The 19426-nt window shown below is 41.8% G+C and overlaps 1 protein-coding gene across 1 annotated transcript in view; it reads right to left on the bottom strand.

Moving 5' to 3' along the window:
* The window catches only part of Manba (mannosidase beta), an 86080-nt gene extending 81549 nt beyond the window's left edge, over positions 1-4531 (bottom strand). Inside the window, exon 1 of the mRNA XM_051165484.1 lies at positions 4284-4531. Within this exon, the coding sequence (XP_051021441.1) occupies positions 4284-4460 (177 nt within the window). The 5' untranslated portion in view covers positions 4461-4531. The remainder of the gene's footprint in view (positions 1-4283) is intronic.
* Positions 4532-19426: the final 14895 nt, after the last annotated feature.

Here is a 19426-nt window from a genome sequence, read left to right as displayed (position 1 = left end):
GTCAGTGTTCTTTCTCGCCCACACCTGTTCTTTTCTCTACTTGGCCAATGATGTATATCTTCTCTACAATGAAAGAGTTCTCTGATAAGAAAAATCCATATTAAAATGGCTTTTTAAAATAAATCACCACCAACAACAAACTAGCAACCTTTCCAGCCTCTCTTCTGTTAATCTTCTATTAAACAGTGTACCCCCTGAACTGAAACTTATTAACTTGGTAACTGACTACCTCGCCAAAATGGTCATCAGAGCAAGACTTGGTTCTTTTGTTTGTTTTTAGAGACAGGGTTTCTCTGTGTAGCCCTGGCTGTCCTGGACTCACTTTGTAGACCAGGCTGGCCTTGAACTCACAGAGATTCTCCTGCCTCTGCCTCCCGAGTGCTGGGACTAAAGGTGTGCGTCAACATGCCTGGCAAGTCTTTGTTTTCTTTACTGTTGGATTTCAAGGACTTAGAACAGAGCCTGCTACAATTAGAGGAACCAAATTAATACAGGATAGTTAATTAGACAAATGGATAAACAAACAAACAAAAAATTACTTTCCCAAGATAGGTTTCAAGTTCATATCTGGTCCAGTACCTGTGTCAAACAGTAGAATGATTCTCAAGGTCAACACCAACATGAAGGGGTGGGATAATAAGGTAGGGTAGCAATGTCTCCTTACTCAGTTTGGATGGAATCTTCTTCCCAGATTCACTAACTGCTCTTCTCCCATCAGGCTATCACCAAGGACTGCAATCCGCTTTATTTGAATTTAGCTTTTCTAAGAATTTGTGAAGAGGTTGAAAGGTCTTGTCAATCACTCCCATCAAGAAGTATTTGTTAGTTATTTCTGCAACCCAAGCAAACTCCTAAATCAGAAGTAAAGAAGCTTCTTCTTGGTATGTAGCCCGACAGCACAGGACAATAATCTGGTTCGCTAAAGTTATGATTCCCTTTTGACCTAACTCAGTAACAGGAGGCAAAAGGAGGCTCTGCAGGTGAAGTGGGCTGTGGCGTGCCACATGCTCCAGTGTGCACCTGATATTTTTTTATCATTTGCATACAAAGAGTTAGGTTTCATTCTGGCACTTTTTTTTTTTTTTTTTTTGCTTTGTTTTTTGTTTTTTTTTGTTTTTTTTTTTTTTCGAGACAGGGTTTCTCTGTGTAGCCTTGACTGTCCTAGACTCACTTTGTAGACCAGGCTGGCCTCGAACTCACAGTGATCCGCCTGCCTCTGCCTCCCTGGTGCTGGGATTAAAGACATGCGCCACCACGCCCAGCTCCATTCTGGCACTTTTAAACAGTATGCTTTAGTTGTTTCTCTTCCCCTCCTCCCGTCCCATAGTCTCTCCCTCTCTTCCCCTGTACCTCCCCCTTCTCTCCCCTGTACCTCGCCCTCCCCTTCCCTGTCTCCCATCCTCCTTCCTCCCCTTCCAGTCACTCCTTTTCCTGTTACATGTCACCTTTTACCTTCCCTTGTATAATTTGTTAACCAAGAACACACTACTTACGTTTCAGAAAGATTTTTTTTTTCTAAAACCTACACTGTAATTGTATTGCAAGTCATTCTGTTTTATAACAATGTAAGGTTATTTTAAGTTATAACATTTACTTTCTTCTGATATTTGGGATGGGAAAACAAAAACAAAAACAACAAGAAAGACAGACAGACATGAATACCAGAACAGAAATTCTACATGGTCCTAGTTTGATTACTTTAGCATCAAGGGAAACTACAAATGTTATCCTAATAGTCAAAGACAGGTGGGGGTGGGGCGGTGGGGGTGGGGGAGAAAAGGAATAGTTCAGTGGTAGGGTAACTTGTGTGGCGTGTGTAAGGTCCTGGGTTTATTCTCTAGACCTTATGTATACACACACACACACACACACACACATACACACACACACACACACACACTTGATTTCTGAGCTAGACATGGTAACACAGGCCTGTAATCCCAGCTACTAAGAAGGCTAAGGTAAAAAAACAAATTACAGGTCACCCTAGGCTACCTTATGAATTCAGGACCAGCCTGGGCAATTTCATAAGACACCAACTCAGACTTTTAAAAATAAACAAAAAGTTGAAAATAAAAAGGTTATGATTATCAAAATGCCCCAATTCTATCACATAGTACAGACTCTGGGCTATGGAGTGAAGGGCAGCCTCAGTTAGAATTTTATCTCTGAGCAGGCAGTGGTGGCACACACCATTAGCCCCAGCACAAAGGAGGCATCGGCAGGCGAATCTCTGAGAGTTTGAGGCCAGCTTGCTCTATGGAGAGAGTTCTGGGACAGTCAGGGCTACACAGAGAAACCCTGTCACAAAAACCAAAAACCAAACCAAACCAAACAAAAAAAGAATTCCAGCTCTGCCAGCTGGCTGCTGGCTGTGTGATACTGTGTATGTTCTTTAATGCTCCTGGAAAGGAATATCACATTTACTCATCTCCTAGCAAGCCTTAAAAATTATTCAGGCAAGGCGCCTGGGACATGGTTCATCTGGTAACATGCTTGTCCCACAAGGAGGACCTCATTTCAGATCGCACCTGTAATCCTGGCATTGGAAAATAGATTCTGCAGCTAATGAGTCTTGGTAATCTATGAGCTCTGTCTTAAAACCTAACATAAATATGACTAATGACAGCATCAATCTGTGGTTTGTACACACACACACACACACACACACACACACACACACAAATTTAGCCATAAGGAAAATGTAATTAGGCTGTGCTTGGTGGTATACACTTGTGTCTCCAGCACTTGGGAGGCAGGGGCAGGAGGTTCGTGTTATCTTCAATTACATTGGGAGTTTAAGGCCAGCCTGAACTACAAGAGACTGTCTCAAAAAGCAAAAAAAAAAAAAAAAAAAAAAAATTAAGAATAGCTTTCCGATGAGCCATCTGCGGTGGAGCCGCTGCCAAGATGCAGATTTTTGTGAAGACCATCACACTCCTCAAGGTTGAACCCTCCGACACTATAGAAAATGTAAAGGCCAAGCTCCAGGAATTCCTCCTGACCGGCAGAGGCTGATCCTTGCTGGGAAGCAGCTGGGAGATGGCCACACTTTGACCAAAAGCAGTCCACCCTTCATCTTGTGTGGATGCTGAGAAAGGGAAGAGGAAGTCTTACACCACTCCCAAGAGGAATAAGCATAAGAGGAAGGGAGGTGAAGTTGGCTGAGCTGAAATACTATAAGGTGGATGAAAACGGCAACATTAGTCAATTTCCACGAAAGTTTCCTTCTGATGAGTGTGGTGCTGGAGTGTTCGTGGCTGGCCACTTTGACAGACATTACTGTGGCAAGTGTTGTCTGACTTACTGCTTCAACAAATCAGAAGACAAGTAGTTGTGTATGAGTTAGTAAGAAGAAGGAACTGATATTTAGTATTGAGTTGCATTTTAAATACTAATTTAAAAAAGAAGTTAAGAATAACAAAGACAGTGAAATTTGGTTAAAAAAATAAAGTTTACAAGAATAGAATCATGTGAGGTAAAATAAATCAGACTTAAAACCACAAATAAGATACAGCATGTCTTTACTCATGTTGAATCTAAATTTAATAGATGTATGCATGTGTGCAGGACACAGTAGTGGAAAGAAACTACTTGGAAGGAGGGAGGGATCAGGCGGAGGCAAGGCAGAGGAAAAAGAAGCAGACTACACGGTGCACTCAACTGAGAATGTCATAATGAAACCCTATTACATCTAAATTAAATTAGAGTGAATATACCCCTATTTAAAAAAAAAAATCAGCACGTTATTTAGGCTTTACACCTGGGGGGTGGTTCGTCAGTACAATGTGTGCTTAGCATGTTCATGGCTCTGGGTTTATTCCCTAAACACGCACACACACACACCCAAATATTTAGGATTTTTAGGAGCACCAACAACCGAACTTTACTAGTGCACCCCTCAGTCCCTTGGGTTTATCTCAAGCCTGACTCCTTGAGGCTTCAAAGCGAAAATGAAAAACCAAGACACTGCAGTCGGTGAACTATGGTTAACTAAGAGTTCCTGCAAGCATCCAGATGGTTGAAACAGTTACCATGTCCTTAGAAAGACAAGCTCTCTCGTATCAAATACTTGAGCAGAGAATCACCCCAGTAAGTAGACAGCAGACATAATGTTCGTTTTTTTACAGGCAACTTCCGCCTCCCAGGGTCGCCGATGACCTAGCAAGGGTGAGTCAGTATTCACAACTAGCCTGAACTCCCACTGTCAGGCCATTTCCCCAAATGCCCACAGCAACACAGACCGACCTGGACCCGCACGGAGGGGTGGCAGTGCGCCCTACCTGGATCAGCCCTCGCTGCTGCAGGGCGCTGTGCACGCAGCCAGGGACAGTCCCCGGTAGCTTCAGTGAGCCGTTGCCGTTGCTCACCCGCCAGCTCCCCCTCAGGCTGTAGCTGGGACCCGCCACCACGCAGGTTGCCCTGCACAGCGCCAACAGCAAGAGCAGGTAGAGATGCATGCTGACCTCCCGCAGCTGGGACCTGGCAGTGGCACCTCAGCCTCTCCAAGGCCTAGCCGCTCTGTCCCCGCCCAGAGCCCAGACCCGCCCCCAGGTCAGACGAGCGCTTCCAGCAGCCCTGCTGGGAAGGGGTGTAGCCAGGACCCGCCACCGGAACGGCTCAAGGCTAGAGACACTGCAGCGTGCGTGCTCCTGCAGGCCGACTCCGCGCTTCAGCAAGCCCCTGTAAGTGGGACGCACATCCGCAGGGTGCAAAGCGACAGAAAGGCCTGGAAAGCCGAGTCTGATTATTTAGAAGACCACAGGTGTGCGTCCATAATAGTGCACAGGCTGGGCACGGGGAGACCTCCCGCCACGTCCGGACAGCAGATTGCACAGACCTGGTCCCTGGCCGCAGAGTCTGCCAGACTGAACGCCCCCTCATTGTGTGACCTGCTAGGACTAAACCGTGCTAACTATAAACCTGTAGGGTTGCTTCAGTGGTTAATTGAGAGGCGCCATGGGCTTCCCTGTTAAACTGCATCGTGCCCTAAGCCTTGTGGAGTTGCTTCTGGGGTTCCTAGGAAGCTGCGTTAGTGCTACAGGTGAGTCTGAAATCCTCTCCTCACAGCCGTGGTACCGCGCAAGCAACAAAATTCCCATTCCTTGAATTAAAAAAACAAAAAGCAGACGCTGTTTCTGAGATGCAGCTTGGGTTCTTCTTTAAAACAAACAAAACATCCCTCACTTATTTACTTCTTAATTTCATAGAGGGATGGGAGGGGGTTCCTGTCACAGCCTGCACGTGGAAGTCAGAGGACAGCCAGTCGGAGGAACTTACTGGAGTTCTCATCTCCCCCCACGAGTACCCCAGGGATAGAAGTCAGGGTGTCAGGCTTGGAGGCATTCTCCTTTAACTTCTGCGCTGTCTCCTTAGCCCCTGGGTTCTTTCCAGAGACCCCACCCCCCACGCCGGTGAAGGCAGGACTTACACCACACAGAAAAGAATTTCAGACACAGTCAGTATGAAGCAAAGCTAGACATGACCAAGAAATATCTTCTACACCTTAAGCAAGGACGATGGGACGTTGGGAGAAGCTTAAGAAAGGATGGAGTGCCTGGTTGACGAGGTTCAGACTTCTCAAGACAGAAGAACAAGCATAGGTTTTGAAGCTGGTGTTTTCTGTGGTTTTGAAGCTCACACCCGTAACCCCAACAATCAGTACGTCTAAACAAATTGTGGCTGGCTGGAACCTATAATCTCAGCACTTGGGAGATAGGAGGATCAGGAATTCAAGATCATCCTTATCCACAAATGGATCTTGAAGCCAGCCTGTGCTAATGAGCCAGCCCGGTCTCCAAACAGTAATAATAGCTGGACTGCAGAGGTAGCTCAGTAGTTAGGAGCACTGGTTTTTTTTTGTTTGTTTGTTTGTTTTGCTTGAATTTTAGAAGTCACCTTTATTTGGCATTCTGAACACTGTTGTTAGATTTTTTTTGACTGTGCTATCAGGCTCATAAGTTATCAAAGTGTGGGGCTTGTTTGCTGAGTCCTCATCCTCATTTCATTCTCTGGACAAATGAACACACATGCACTATGGGATACTCCTTCTTTGCCCTTATTGAGCGTGATATCGATGTGCACCTCTGGAGTTCCCATCTCCTGCATGGCTAATGTCCAGTTTCCTCTTGAAGCCCACTTCCATGGATGCGCTTGTGAATGTTGATGGTGTTATTCTCGGGTCACCACCTTATTGATGGCAGAATGCCTCTTCTTGCCATCCTTCCTAGTGAGATCCATTCTGCCAGGCCCAAGTCCAGGAGCACTTGTTCTTGCAGGGGACCTGTGTTCAATTCCCACCACCTACATGGTGCCTCACAACCATCTGTAACTCCAGTCCCAGGGGATCCAAGGCCCTCTTCAGACCTCTGAGGATGCCAGACATGGTTGTCATGCACATACATATACACAGACAAAACAAATCTACATTAAATAATAACATAAAATTTAACATAAGAATAGCAGGGAAGACTAACTCTGTAGAGTTAGTTAAGAAATGCTCACAGAGAATTGGAACACAGAAAAAGAGCCTGGCAAATCATTCCCCAGCCAGAAGCTGCAAGTGTGGAAATTCCTAAAACCATCAAGAATGAGAAGGGGGAGGGGTGGGAAGGAGGAAAGAGAGAGAGAGCCAGCCTAGTGAAACAATGTTTGTGAAAGCTTGACACTTGCTACAGTCATCGACTCCTCAAATATCATAAGGAATAAAAGTAGTAGGGCCTGTGCTCACCACTAGGACACAGTGTGTCAAGTATGCATAAACTGTGGCAAGCCAAGATGACAGATGACCAGGACTGCAGTTACGGAGGATCATGGCATCAATGGCTGAGTGGATCTTCATAAGGACCTTTGGACTGTTAAATGTGTGGGATTGATAATTGATTCTATTGTAAAAGTTAAACTGTAAACAATTTTTAGCTAAAGCAGAAAGGATTTTAATTCAGAGCATGCTGCTCTGGCAAGAAGAGATCAATCACACTCAAAGACTTCCCAGGTCTGTGTGATCCAGCTGAAACACCAACACACCTTTCATCCAGGAGGGAGGGGCCAGCCTTGAACTCAGGTATAGAGCAAGTTTCAGGTAAGAAAAGCTTAGGTCCAGGCATGATGGTACACACCTTTAATCCCAAACAGTGAAGATAAAAGTAGTTTGTAGAAGGAAGCATCTATATTTGAAAGTGATGTTTAATTGAGTGGCAGACAAAGTGCCAAATCAGAGGAAGATTTGACAGAATAGGATATGAAAAGTAAGGAAAGCTACTTAAGGGGCAATGCAGAGAGAGAGAGAGAGAGAGAGAGAGAGAGAGAGAGAGAGAGAGAGAGAGAGAGAGACTTTTACCAGGACAGGTTGCAGAGAGAGAGAGAACTCAGGTGAAGATTGAATGAGCCAGAGAATGAGAAGGAGCCAGGAGATTAGAGCAGACAGCTAAAGGTTGTTTGAGGCCAAGCACAGCAGAGCAATTCAGAGGCTGAGAGAAAAGCCAGATTGAATAAGTCAACTGGGAGAGGAGTTTGAGCCAGAACAGCTGAGCCAGCCAGCCCAGAGCTCAGTAAGAACAAGAAAGGGTGAGCTCATTAAGCAGTAAGTCTCAGGGGCTAACAACATTCTATGCCTAGGTTAGATTGTAGGGAGGCTAGAAACTTCCAGGACTAGGCCTGTGTTAGCAGGAGGTAAGCCTCCCAGACAACAATTGAAACAGGTGAATAAAAGTTCTTTTTATTCCTAGCACTCGGGAGGCAGAGGCAGGTGGATCTCTGTGAGTTTGAGGCCAGCCTGGTCTACAAAGGAGTCCAGGACAGCCAAGGCTACACAGAGAAACCCTGTCTCAAAAAACCATAAAAAAAAAAAATTCCTTGTGTTGCTTAGCCTTTAATACTTCACATATCATATAACACCAGAATATTAATCAAATCTAAGAGTTAATATTGATAGAATACTGTCAAGTAATCTATACTCAGACTTTCACTTTCCATCAACATTGTCTGGGGTGGGACATTCAACCCAAAATTTGCATTCCATATAGTTATCGTGTTCCTGCGTCCTTTCAATCTATGAGATATCCATTTTTAACTCAACCTTTTGAGGAGTGCTGGGAGTTATTTTGCAGAATGTCCTTCACAGCTGCGCTTGTCTGAGATTTGCATAATTAGATCGACCCCTTACGTGAATTGAAAGGGCACCACAAGTGGTGAGATGCCCTTCTCAATACAGAACACTGTATAGATGTGCATCACCCATAGTGCCCTTGCTTATGTGTTTAAGGTAGCATCGGCCAGGTTTCTCCAGAGGAAGCTGCAGTTCCCTGCTTTGTAAGTAACAAACATTGGGTGTGGGATGACAGTTTGATGCTATGTGAGTGTCCTGGTGCTATTGGTAGTTCAGCCATGAATTTCACTTTCATTGGCAGGTCTTTCCGGCAGCCAGTGTTGCGTTTTAGAGAGAAGTCTGCCACGTCCGTCATCCGTCAGGTACTTATTCACTGGCATTCCCAGAGAAGGTGTAACCTGTCCCTGAACTAGTTCCTCCTCTTCAGCACTAGGGATCTACCAAAGACCATAATGCACATCTGGTAAACATCTGTCTTCAATCTACATGCCGAGTTATAACACGATGCATTTGAACATGCCTACCTACCTTACTGGAGTCTAACCCCTCCCAAATGGCCCTAAAACTCTTGTATTGTTGTTATTGATTTCTCCCCCCTCCACCACTACCCCCCCTAACACACACCGGAGACAGGGTTTCTCTGTGTAGCCTTGGCTGTCCTGGACTCACTTTGTAGACCAGGCTAGCCTTGAACTCAGAGCAATACACTGGCCTCTGCCTCTCTGAGTGCTGGGATTAAAGGTGTGCATGACTGAGTTTGGCTGCCTTAAAACTCTTAATCACTATCTTATGCCTCTCCTCCGTTTATACCTTTTTGCTTAGTTCTAGCATGTAAAAAAGTGCAAGAGAAGCAGCTACATAACAGGCAGAGGTGCAGCTGCACATCACCCTCAGCCGTTTGAGTTTTTGTTTTGTTTTGAGTTTTACACACACACACACACAGACACACACAGACACACACACACACACACACACATCTTGCCCACATATGTATATCAGTATACAAGGTTCCACTGAGTTCAGAAACCAGAATACCCTGAAACTGAAGTTACAGGTGCTTGTGAGCTGCCATGTGGGTGCTGGGAATTGAACCTGGGTCCTCTGGAAGAGCAGCCAGTGTTCTTAATTTCTTTTTGTTTCTTTTCCTATTTCTCGTTGTGAGCTTAGCCTTTACTTGCTGAGCCTTCTCTCCAGCCCTGTTTGTTTTTATTTTTCTGAGACAGGGTTCCTCTGTGTAATAACCCTGGCTATCCTAGACCAGCCTGACCTTGAATTTACAGAGATCCGCCTGCCTCTGCCTCCTGAATGCTGGGAGTAAAGGTGAGTGCCACCATGCCTGGCCATGTTCTTAACTGTTGAGCCATCTCTCCAGCCTTCAGTTTGATTACACAAATTTCTACTTCATTTAGGATTTATTTGGGTACTTGTACTGCCTTTATTTGCCAAACCAGTCTCCAAATCTTTTGCTTTTGCTCATAAGTGGATGTCCCTACCTTTTTTTTTTTTTTTCTTCTTTCTTTGTAGATAATTTACTAGTTTTTGTCTACTTGCTTTAAATTGCTTTTTTCCTATTCAGCACAATGTCTCAAGGTGGTGGGTTTTGTTTTGTTTCCCCTCGTTTCTACTTGACCTTTAACTGGGTTCACTTAATCTGTAATTTATATAAATTCTATTTTAGAAAATAATTAGCATTTTCTCTAAATTTTCAAAACTTGCTTTTGCTCTAGTCCCACATTTTTATTTTTGTTTTGTTTTGTTTTTAAGACCTAAGTGCAATCAGTAAAGAATCACACAGTGGGTTAACTTGAAGTCTAATATAAAAATTTACTAAGATAATACATGATAATAAAAGGAAACTATATGGGACCTCAGGCTGAGGGAGAGTATCCAAGAATGCAAACTTGAAAACAGAGTTACTGTTACTATAAGATGCACCTGACCATAAGATGCATCCAGTTTTTAGAGCAGTAAAACAGTAAAAAGATCAATTGGGCCATAAGACACACACTAATTCCCCTACACAGATACTTTGGAAGGAGAGGAGTGCGTCTTATGGTCTGAAAAATACAATAGATCCTTTAAAAGCTTTATGGGTGTAGCCAGGCTTAAATGAGTGTGGAGTTACTAGACCAGGGACAGACCACCCGGTAGATTATAAGCAAGGAAGCAGGCGAAGCAGCCTATTGTAACTGGCAATGTAGGTCTGCTGCAGGAGTCCAGAGGCTCAGCCAGCCCTTGTTAAGATCATTCAGCCTGCACAGACACTTGCAGGGGGGCAGATCTTCTAGACCCTTTGGGCACAGTTAGTATACATGTGTTCACTGATGTTCACAGATGACTTAAGGCTGGTGGGTGCCCGGGCAATAGGCAGCTCTGTGAAGGCCATCCAAGAATTTGTTAAAGAGGTGCAGAGAGGTTATCCTATGGCCAGGGCTGCCAGGGCTTGTACATAGACAGACCCTGGCTTTGTACTCCTGCCAGCTAGCCTTCAGCCCTATGCCAGAAGTTTCAAGAGAAATCTGCACCTGCAGGATCCCTCCAATAACTTTTATTGAGGAAGTCTAACAACACTCCAACTTTAAAAATAAGCTCTTAAAAGAATTCAGTACTCATATTATATTGGGAGATATCCTTGTAGGCTGCAGGTGGTAAAGTGAACCCAAGGTTAAAAGTGTTAAAGCCAGCACTCTGAGTTCAAGGCCAGCCTGATGTACACAGTGACTTATAGGATAGCTGAGGCTACATAGATAGATCCTATCTCAATACAAAAAGCTGGTAGAATCATTATTTCTATCTTCATGTTTCTTAAAGCCTTTCTTCATTTCTTGTACTAAACTCAGGATTACTTCTTTATATATTTAAGTTCTTTTTTTTTTTTTTTTTTTTCTGAGACAGGGTTTCTCTGTGTAGCCTTGGCTGTTCTGGACTCACTTTGTAGACCAGGATGGCCTCGAACTCACAGAGATCTGCCTGGCTCTGCCTCCCAAGTACTGGGATCAAAGGTGCCACCACCACGCCCTGCTAAATTCTAACTCTTCAGTGAATTATGCCTACTAGGCCATTAAACCTATTTTCCAAGATTACTCAATGTAAAAAAAAAAAAGATTTATTTATTATTCTGTATACAGTGCTCTACCTGCATGTACACCTGTATGCCAGAGGAGGGCATCAGATCACATTATAGATGGTTGTGAGCCACCATGTGGTTGCTGGGAATTGGATTTATGACCTCTGGAAGAGCAGTCAGTGCTCTTAACTGTTGAGCCATCTCTCCAGACCTGATTATTCAACTTTTTAACCTCTAGAAGTAGTTTGTTGTTTTTATTGGCATTTTACTAGTATTTTGTTCATTTCTTCTATATTTGTGTTGAGAGTGCAGGTGAGTGTGCATGGGCATAGAGGCACTTGTACACAAATACACATGCATGTGTGTAAAGAGGCCACAGGACAGCCTCAGGTGTCCTTCACTCTCAGGAGCTATCCACCTCTATTAAGAAAGGGACCAGGGCACTAGCAAGGCCCAGGGACCCACCAGTCTCCAAGTCCCCAGCACTGAGATTACAGGCTTGTACCACCACATGAGGCTTTTTATATGTGTGCTGGGAAGTGAACTCAGATTTTCATGTTTTTGTGGCAAGCACTTGACTGATCTATCTCCCCAGTGCTCTGGTGATAGTTTAAGTTCCTCTCATATATACTATAATGTTAGGTGCTAAGATTAGTGAATATTTAAATGTTAATCTCTGCCATTAGATGAGTATTAGCCTCTTTTCTCTGAAGTGTTTACATCTAAAATATAGGGACAGTTATATAAATCACATGAATAATGAAAGTAAAAGTTTACTAGATTTTAAAGTTTATCGGTCAGGCTGCAGAGATGTTGCTCTTACATGGGACCTGGATTCAGTTCCAAGCATCCATGTGGTACGCTCACAAGCATCTTATTTCCAGTTCCAAGGGATCTGACCATCTTTTCTGACCTGGGTACCAGGCACGTATGTGGTGTATATACCTATATGCAAACACTCATATACATAAATCTAAATATTGTTAAAGTGAAAATTTAAAATGTTTACATATATAAAAATTCATAACAGAATCTGGAAACTAAAATGTTATCCATCCTTTGAGCTTATACATTTTTAAAGAGATTGATACAAAATTAACCATTCAGCTGGGTGCAGTGGCATTCGCTTGTAATCCCAGCACTCAGGGAAGCCGAGGCAGGTGGATCTCTGAGTTCCAGGCCAGCCTGGTCTACAAAGGAATCCAGGACAGCAAAGGCTACACAGAGAAACTCTGTCTTAAAAAAAACCAAACCAAGCCAACCAACCAAAAATTAACCATTCATGATTATACAGGTAATTATTTAGCGTATCTAAAATGTTCCATAGCCATTATTTAGGACATTTTCATTATGCACAAAGGAGACCCTGGTCCTCAGTAGGAATCACTTCTGATTCTTCTTTCTTGCTGCTGGACACAGATTCCTCTGCGGTTTCTGTAGACTTAGCTACTTTGTTGTTTATGTAATATGGCATCTTTATGTTTAGTTTTGTTCTCTTAATGATCTAGCCACATTCTAGCATATATCATATGACTGAATGATTTTTCAAAAATAAGAACCCAAATTTGTTCATTCGTTCCTACCTTTCAGTAATTATGAAAAAATGCACACACAGGCATACATTCCCATTTGTTTAAATGCTTGTTTTCATTACTCATACTTAGGAATGGACTCCTGAGCTGCTCAGAGCTGGTGTATGTGAGGTAGGTGTTTTACGACTTAAGCTGCATCATGAGTGTGCCAGGTTCTGAGGAACTTCCAAAACTCCTCTCACAAGTGCCAAAAAAAAAAAAAAAATTTTTTTTTTTTTTTTTTGGTTTTTCTTTTTCTTTTTCTTTTTTTTTTTTTGGTTTTTCAAGAGTTTCTCTGTGTAGCCTTGACTGTCCTGGACTTGCTTGCAGACCAGGCTGGCCTCGAACACAGAGATCCTCCTGCCTATGCCTCCCAAGTGCTGGGATTAAAGGTGTGCACCGCCACTGCCCAGTTTAGGTGCCAAACTTTTTTTGGTCTTAGTTTTTCGAGACAGGGGTTCTCTGTGTTGCCTTGGCTGTCCTGGACTCACTTTGTAGACCAGACTGGCCTTGAACTCACAGCCATCTGCCTGCCTCTGCCTCCCGAGTGCTGGGATTAAAAGGTGTGCGCCACCACCGCCCAGTTTAGGTGCCGAATTTAAGTCCAATATTTCTTCAAATCTGTAGCAAAAATATTCTCCATTAAAAATGTGTATGGATGTTATGTCTGTGTATCACATGAGTTAGGGTTAGAGTCCAGAAGGCATCATATCCCCTGGGACTCTCTAGTACTCTCTAGTTATAGGCTACTGTGTGCTGCCACGTGGGTCCAGGGAATTAAACCCGACTCCTCAGCAAGAGCAGGCAAAGCTCTTTACTGCTGAGGAATCTCTCCAACCCTACAATTAGTCATCTTAATCAGTATAAAGTAACACATCATTGTGACTTTTTCTTTTTTCACTGTGACTTGTTATCATTCACATCCTGTTTCATGTGCTTGCTGGCCATTTGCTTAGAGAAATGTTTCTTGGTTTTTTTGACTATTGTTTAATAGGGTTTTAAGAAATTCTTTGTATTTTTGGACTTTAGATCCTTAACATAAAAATTTTCAATTGCTTTCCATTCTGTACGCTTTTCAGAGGTCCAAGGATACTTTTACGTGTTTACCTGGCTATCTCAGAACTTAGATGAGACTGCTTTCCCAGTTGAATAGTTTTGCTTCATGTGAAATGTGAATTGACCAAACATGCATAGGCCTATTCTTTTCTCCCTCAATACACCATTTGGGTTACTGTAGCTTTGTTAGTTTATATTAAGTCTAGAAAGTGCTAAATTTGAATCTTTTGCCTTTATTCTTTGTAATTTCATATAAAAATTTAAATCTACTACAGAAAACTACTACTCTGACAGAAGTAGCAATCGAATCTTGATTGCTCTGAGCATATTCCTTCAATGGCATAAATCTAATACATAAATTTAAGATTTCCACCCTTGGATTTACCAGAACTCAGAAAACGTTTTCACTTTCAGCATGCAAATTTTGCACACCTGACAACTTACTCTCAAATAAAATTTAAAAAGCCATTATAATCCCTAAAAAAAAAAAAAAAAGTTTTGTATCCTTTAACAAATGGTTTGTGTAAATCCTCTAGGAGCTCCAGATCATTTGGGACACTTCTTCCCACTTGAAAGACTTTTTTGTCTTTTGTTTTCGAGATAGGGTTTCTCTGTGTTATCTTCGCTGTCTTGGACTCATTTTGTAGACCAGGCTGGCACTGAGCTCACAACGATCCGCCTGCCTCTGCTGGGATTAAAGGCATGTGCCACGACACTGGGCACTTTTTGTTTATAAATAGATGTTTTGTGTATATGCTACAGCTGCTCAAGGCCAGGAGAGGGGTCAAAGCCCTTAGCTGCTCAGTGTGGTGTTGGGTCTAACTCTGGGGTCCTCTAGAAAAGCACATGCTCTTAAGTGCTAAGCTCTCTCTCTGGTCTGGTATCTTTACTGCGCTTTCCTCACTTATAGGCTACTCCTGTATTTTTAAGTCTGTTGGCCACCACATTCCTGCAAGGTACTCTTATTTTGGATGTTCCACTGATTTGGAACCACTTAAGAAATTCTAGGATCATCTATTTTGGCTACAAATCTTTTCCCTCTTTTTGTTTTAAGACAGGGTTTCTCTTTGTAGTCAGGCTGGTCTTGAACTCAGACATCTGCCTGCCTCTGCCTCCCAAGTGCTGGGATTAAAGGGATGTGCTATCATACCTAGTTTGGCTATGCATCTTTACCTAAGCCTTATTACAAACTCCTATTTTTCTCTTGGAGCTTTGACCATCATAGAAAAGTTGAAAGTATTGAATCCCAATTGTATCCAGGATGAGTTCACAGGAGACAGTATGACAGCACTTTGGTGTCAAGACCCTGAAGATGAATAGTACACTTACCTGGGACTTGAAAGAGCTTGAAAAATCCTGTTTGATTTTTCTGTTTTCAATTTTGTTTTGAGAATATTTCCAGTCATTGCACTGTAAACAAAGCTGGCTTCCAATTTGTGATGCTCCCCTCTTAGCCTCCCAACTGGCAATATTTGCAAGTGTGCACAATTGACTCCTTTCTTTCAGAAGTGAGTGATATTTTAAAGTTCTTCTAAAAAATGCTTTACAGAAATGTCCAGTTAGTAATCATCAGTACTAATAAAATGTAGTTTATGCTGTGACTTCATCTGTAGAACTCTAGAGCTGGGACTCAAACTGAGTCACGTGCCCACAAAGCAAGCAAATATGGGGGCCAAAAACAATAGTAAACATTTATGAAAATGCAGCTCTCCTCTCTCTGTCTCTCTCTCTCTCCCCCTCCCACCAAAGGCAATCCAGAGCCAAGCCTGTAAGGAAGTGTTTTGGCAGAGTACTCCTGAATCACTGCATATAGCAGCAGGCCACACAAACAGCAATACCTGTATAAACTTTATCTACTATAGTTTTCTATTCTTACAGAACAAGGTAACCTAGAAAACCATCTCAAACAGCATCATAGCATATGGGAATCAATTCATTTGAATGTTATAATAACTTGTTTAAAGCTACTAAGGAAATTTAATTTGGGATTAGGGCAAAAATTTCAAGTTCTGACTCCAAATATACTTATGCCACTTTTATCTTGTATTTGTTAATATTCTTAACATTGATTGGAAAAGCTAGAAACTTCAACTCTTAACACTGAATATGCTTTACATACTGTAATCTCAAAACACAAGACTTTAAATACATTCAAAATGAACACACCCACTTCAAAACATTTAAAACATGTACACCCACATACTCAGAATTAAGGAAAAAAAAAAAACTGGGGTGAAAATAAGACCTGTTCTAGATAGTAAGTTAGAAATTTAAAGACTAACCATAAACTGTGATCTCTGTCTGAAACTATTACCTAAGAAAAAAAGTCAATACAAGGGTAAAACATTCCTTCGAAACAAAAGTATGCACTACACCACAGGAATAGACCCAATGCACTCTACAGTTGGTAAGTGTATAAAATAAAATGCTCAAGAAACGACACTGTCCCTAGAGACGTTAATATAGCAATACAGCACGTGGTATAAAACTGTATCAGCTGTCTGAAGGAAGCTCCATTATGTGTCTGCAAGCACCTGGGTGAACTCAAAGATAATAGTGATAGAGGTGGAACAAAGGTACAGATCAGAACACCAGGACAACGGTGAGCATGGGGGTAGGCCTTTAACTATACAACAGGCAGTTATGTGCATAAGCCAGCCTGGTAAGTGAACGCCAGGCTACACTGTGAAACTGTCTCAAAACAAAACTATGGCATGGCAGTCAAAACTGTGCATTAAACGGGTTGCAGTAATCCAAAATCTGAAGTAGCACTTTGTATCTCATTGTTAGAGTGATTTATGGCAGAACCTAGAACAAGAATCATTTTGATTAGAAAGTAAAGATGCATGCCAGGCCATGGTGGCAGAGGCAGGTGGACTGTTTAAGAATTTGAGGCCAGCCTGGTCTACAATGTGAGTCTAGGAGAGCCAAGACTACACAGAGAAACCCTATCTCAAAAAAACACATGCAGCCAAGTGCACACCTTTAATCCCAGCACCTGGGAGGCAGAAGCAGGCTGATCTCGGAGTTTGATGCCAGCCTGGTCAAAAAGCCAGAGCTATTACAGAGAAACCCTGTGCCAAAACCCAAAAACTCAAGATGCCTGTTTTGGGTCAGTGCACTGAGTACTTATTTGAGGTTAATTAAGAGGGTGAGTTTTGTCTCCAGAGAAATTTGAAATATTCTAAAGATGCTCTCCAGAGGGCCAGGTGTATGAGAACAGGAAGGCAAGAGATAGAAACTGCTTTTTGCTTGACCTAAGCACAAATCCAAGTTGGTTAGGGTAAATTAGAAATTTAAACAATTGAAGCCAGGTGGTGGCGGTACACACCTTTAATCTTAGCACTTGGGAGGCAAAGGCAGGTGGATCTGAGTTCAAGGCCAGCCTGGTCTACAGCAAGTTCCAGAACTGGCTAAGGATACACAGAGAAACTCTTAACAGGGTGTGTGAATACAAAACAGAAACTGCATTTGAGCTATTCCTTAAAAGAAAAAAAGGCTAAGACCCAGAGAGCAAGAAATAGGGCAAGTAACAGCTAACCTCCCATTTTCCTTGTCTAAGAAATACTGCACTCTGTAGAGCATTTGTTGCTGCCAAAAGCTGTTTCCAAATGTTTACAATTAATTTTCTCACTTCATCAGGGAAACTGTTGTCTTACAGTACAAATCCCTCATACACTCAACTACTACAAGCATTCTTCAAATCTTACCTTCACCGTGAGAAGTCAGATAACAAGTTTAACTAGGAGTAGGTAACATGTTCTCTAGTTACAAGTATCTATATAGCCAGTCACAAGACAATGTTTAGGTCAGTCTTTGAATCACATGTTGCTCTTTATAAGCTATTAGGCTCCACTTTTAAATCAGAAGCCAGGGCAGGATCCTTTGACTTGTATTCTAAAACATCCCAAATGACTCTGGTTCTGAATCACTTTGAAAATCAATATACTAATCCTCCCTACACCAGTTTCTTTATAATAGCTGCTTCAATGTTATGTTCAAAACTCAAGCTCATGCAATTATTAAATTCAAGTGCAGATTTCAATGTTAGCTGGAATTACTGAGTAAGACCAAAAGTGTGTTTAAACACAGACTTTAATGGTAACAATTCCTTTAAGCTCAATTAACTTTAGCTATTACAAGTCTTATGCAGATGTCACTATTAGACAACATTTAGTGACTTGCACTGGGTTCCTCATAAAATAGAAGACAAATCCACTTAAAAAGTGTAACCAACAGTCATTGAACAGTTTTGTTATGTCAACACAGAACATGACTAATTTTAGTATTCCCCACCCCCGAATCACAAACACAGCATGATCAGTGTCTTAAGTATACTTCAACTAACCCATTAAAATAAAAAGTGAGTGTTTCACTACCCCTGAGACCACTAGTTAACCGTGGTTCATACTTTTAAATGTGAGTACACCCACACAAGGAAACAAACTATTCAGTTAAAAAAAAAAATCTGATTATCTCATTGCAATCCTGCCCAAGGAAAAAACAGTCAAAAAGAAATTTACCATTTACAGGCCAACTGGACTCTAAAGACAAAATTTTTAAAAATTTATGCATTAAAAGGCATAGGACACACAAATAGTCTACAATATTCAACCTAATAACTCATACAGTCCTAGACCTGGCACTAGTGATGCCACACACTACTGGGTATGGTAGAGGAAAGCATATTTTTGGATTCTTTTGAAAATCTCATCATAGGTGATCCCAATGTGTCCAGTGTCTATACATTCAGAATGTTGGTTTTCCAGGTACTTTACTGTTCTCTTAAACCTGGAGAAGCCTCTATGGCTTATTCCCTTAGAAGCAACATATGAAATGTTGTATAAAGCATCAAAGTCAGTTAAGAACTGGACATACCCATTGATTCTAAAAATCAATGGTTTAAGGGAGTTATTTCTGTAAATGCCAAAAGGAGGAAAATCATCAGTTTGAAAGCCAATTAGGGATCCACTGCTCTATAAAAAAGTTCTTGTCATACTTGGCTTTCAAGACACAGGCCTACTAAAGCTGTTTTGAGTACAAGTCTCAGAAAGAATCATTTTCTTAACAGAGCCAAAGAATACTGTTCTTAGCCTTGTGGGAACACTTGATTTGAAGCCAAAAGTTTTAATTTAGCATGACAAATACTACCCCAAGAACCCACAATTTAAGCAAAAGGCAAAATGGGGGATGGGAGTGAGAAGAAACTCACTGGAAAAATTGTATAGATGAATTGGTATTTCCCAGTGTAAATACTTGTTACAGAATAAAGCCAGAACATCTTCAGAAGGCATGCACTTCACTTCCAGTTTAAAGAACCTTAAGTCAACAAATCATGTTCAAATTACATACTTAAATGTTTATAAAAAATTAAGCTGTTGCATTTATTTCTAGATTTCCATATCTGTGTGCAGACAAGGGATAAGATTGCACATAAATATAAGCAGTGCAAAAATGTGGAAGTGGAGACATCACATGTGCTAGAAATTAAATACAAAACTAAAAAAATAAAGCAATGGATAAATTAAAGCTAGAAAAAGGTTGAAACTACAGGTTCAGAATTAGGGTGAAGAATGGTAATGCCCTTACTACTACAGAAGATTTAATGGCACAGATAGCACTTGT

This window comes from Acomys russatus, chromosome 23 (assembly GCF_903995435.1).
Source record: "Acomys russatus chromosome 23, mAcoRus1.1, whole genome shotgun sequence".
In the NCBI taxonomy this organism is placed as follows: Eukaryota; Metazoa; Chordata; class Mammalia; order Rodentia; family Muridae; genus Acomys; species Acomys russatus.
Note: the sequence above shows the minus strand (reverse complement) of the source record. Positions and strands in the feature narration are given on the sequence as shown.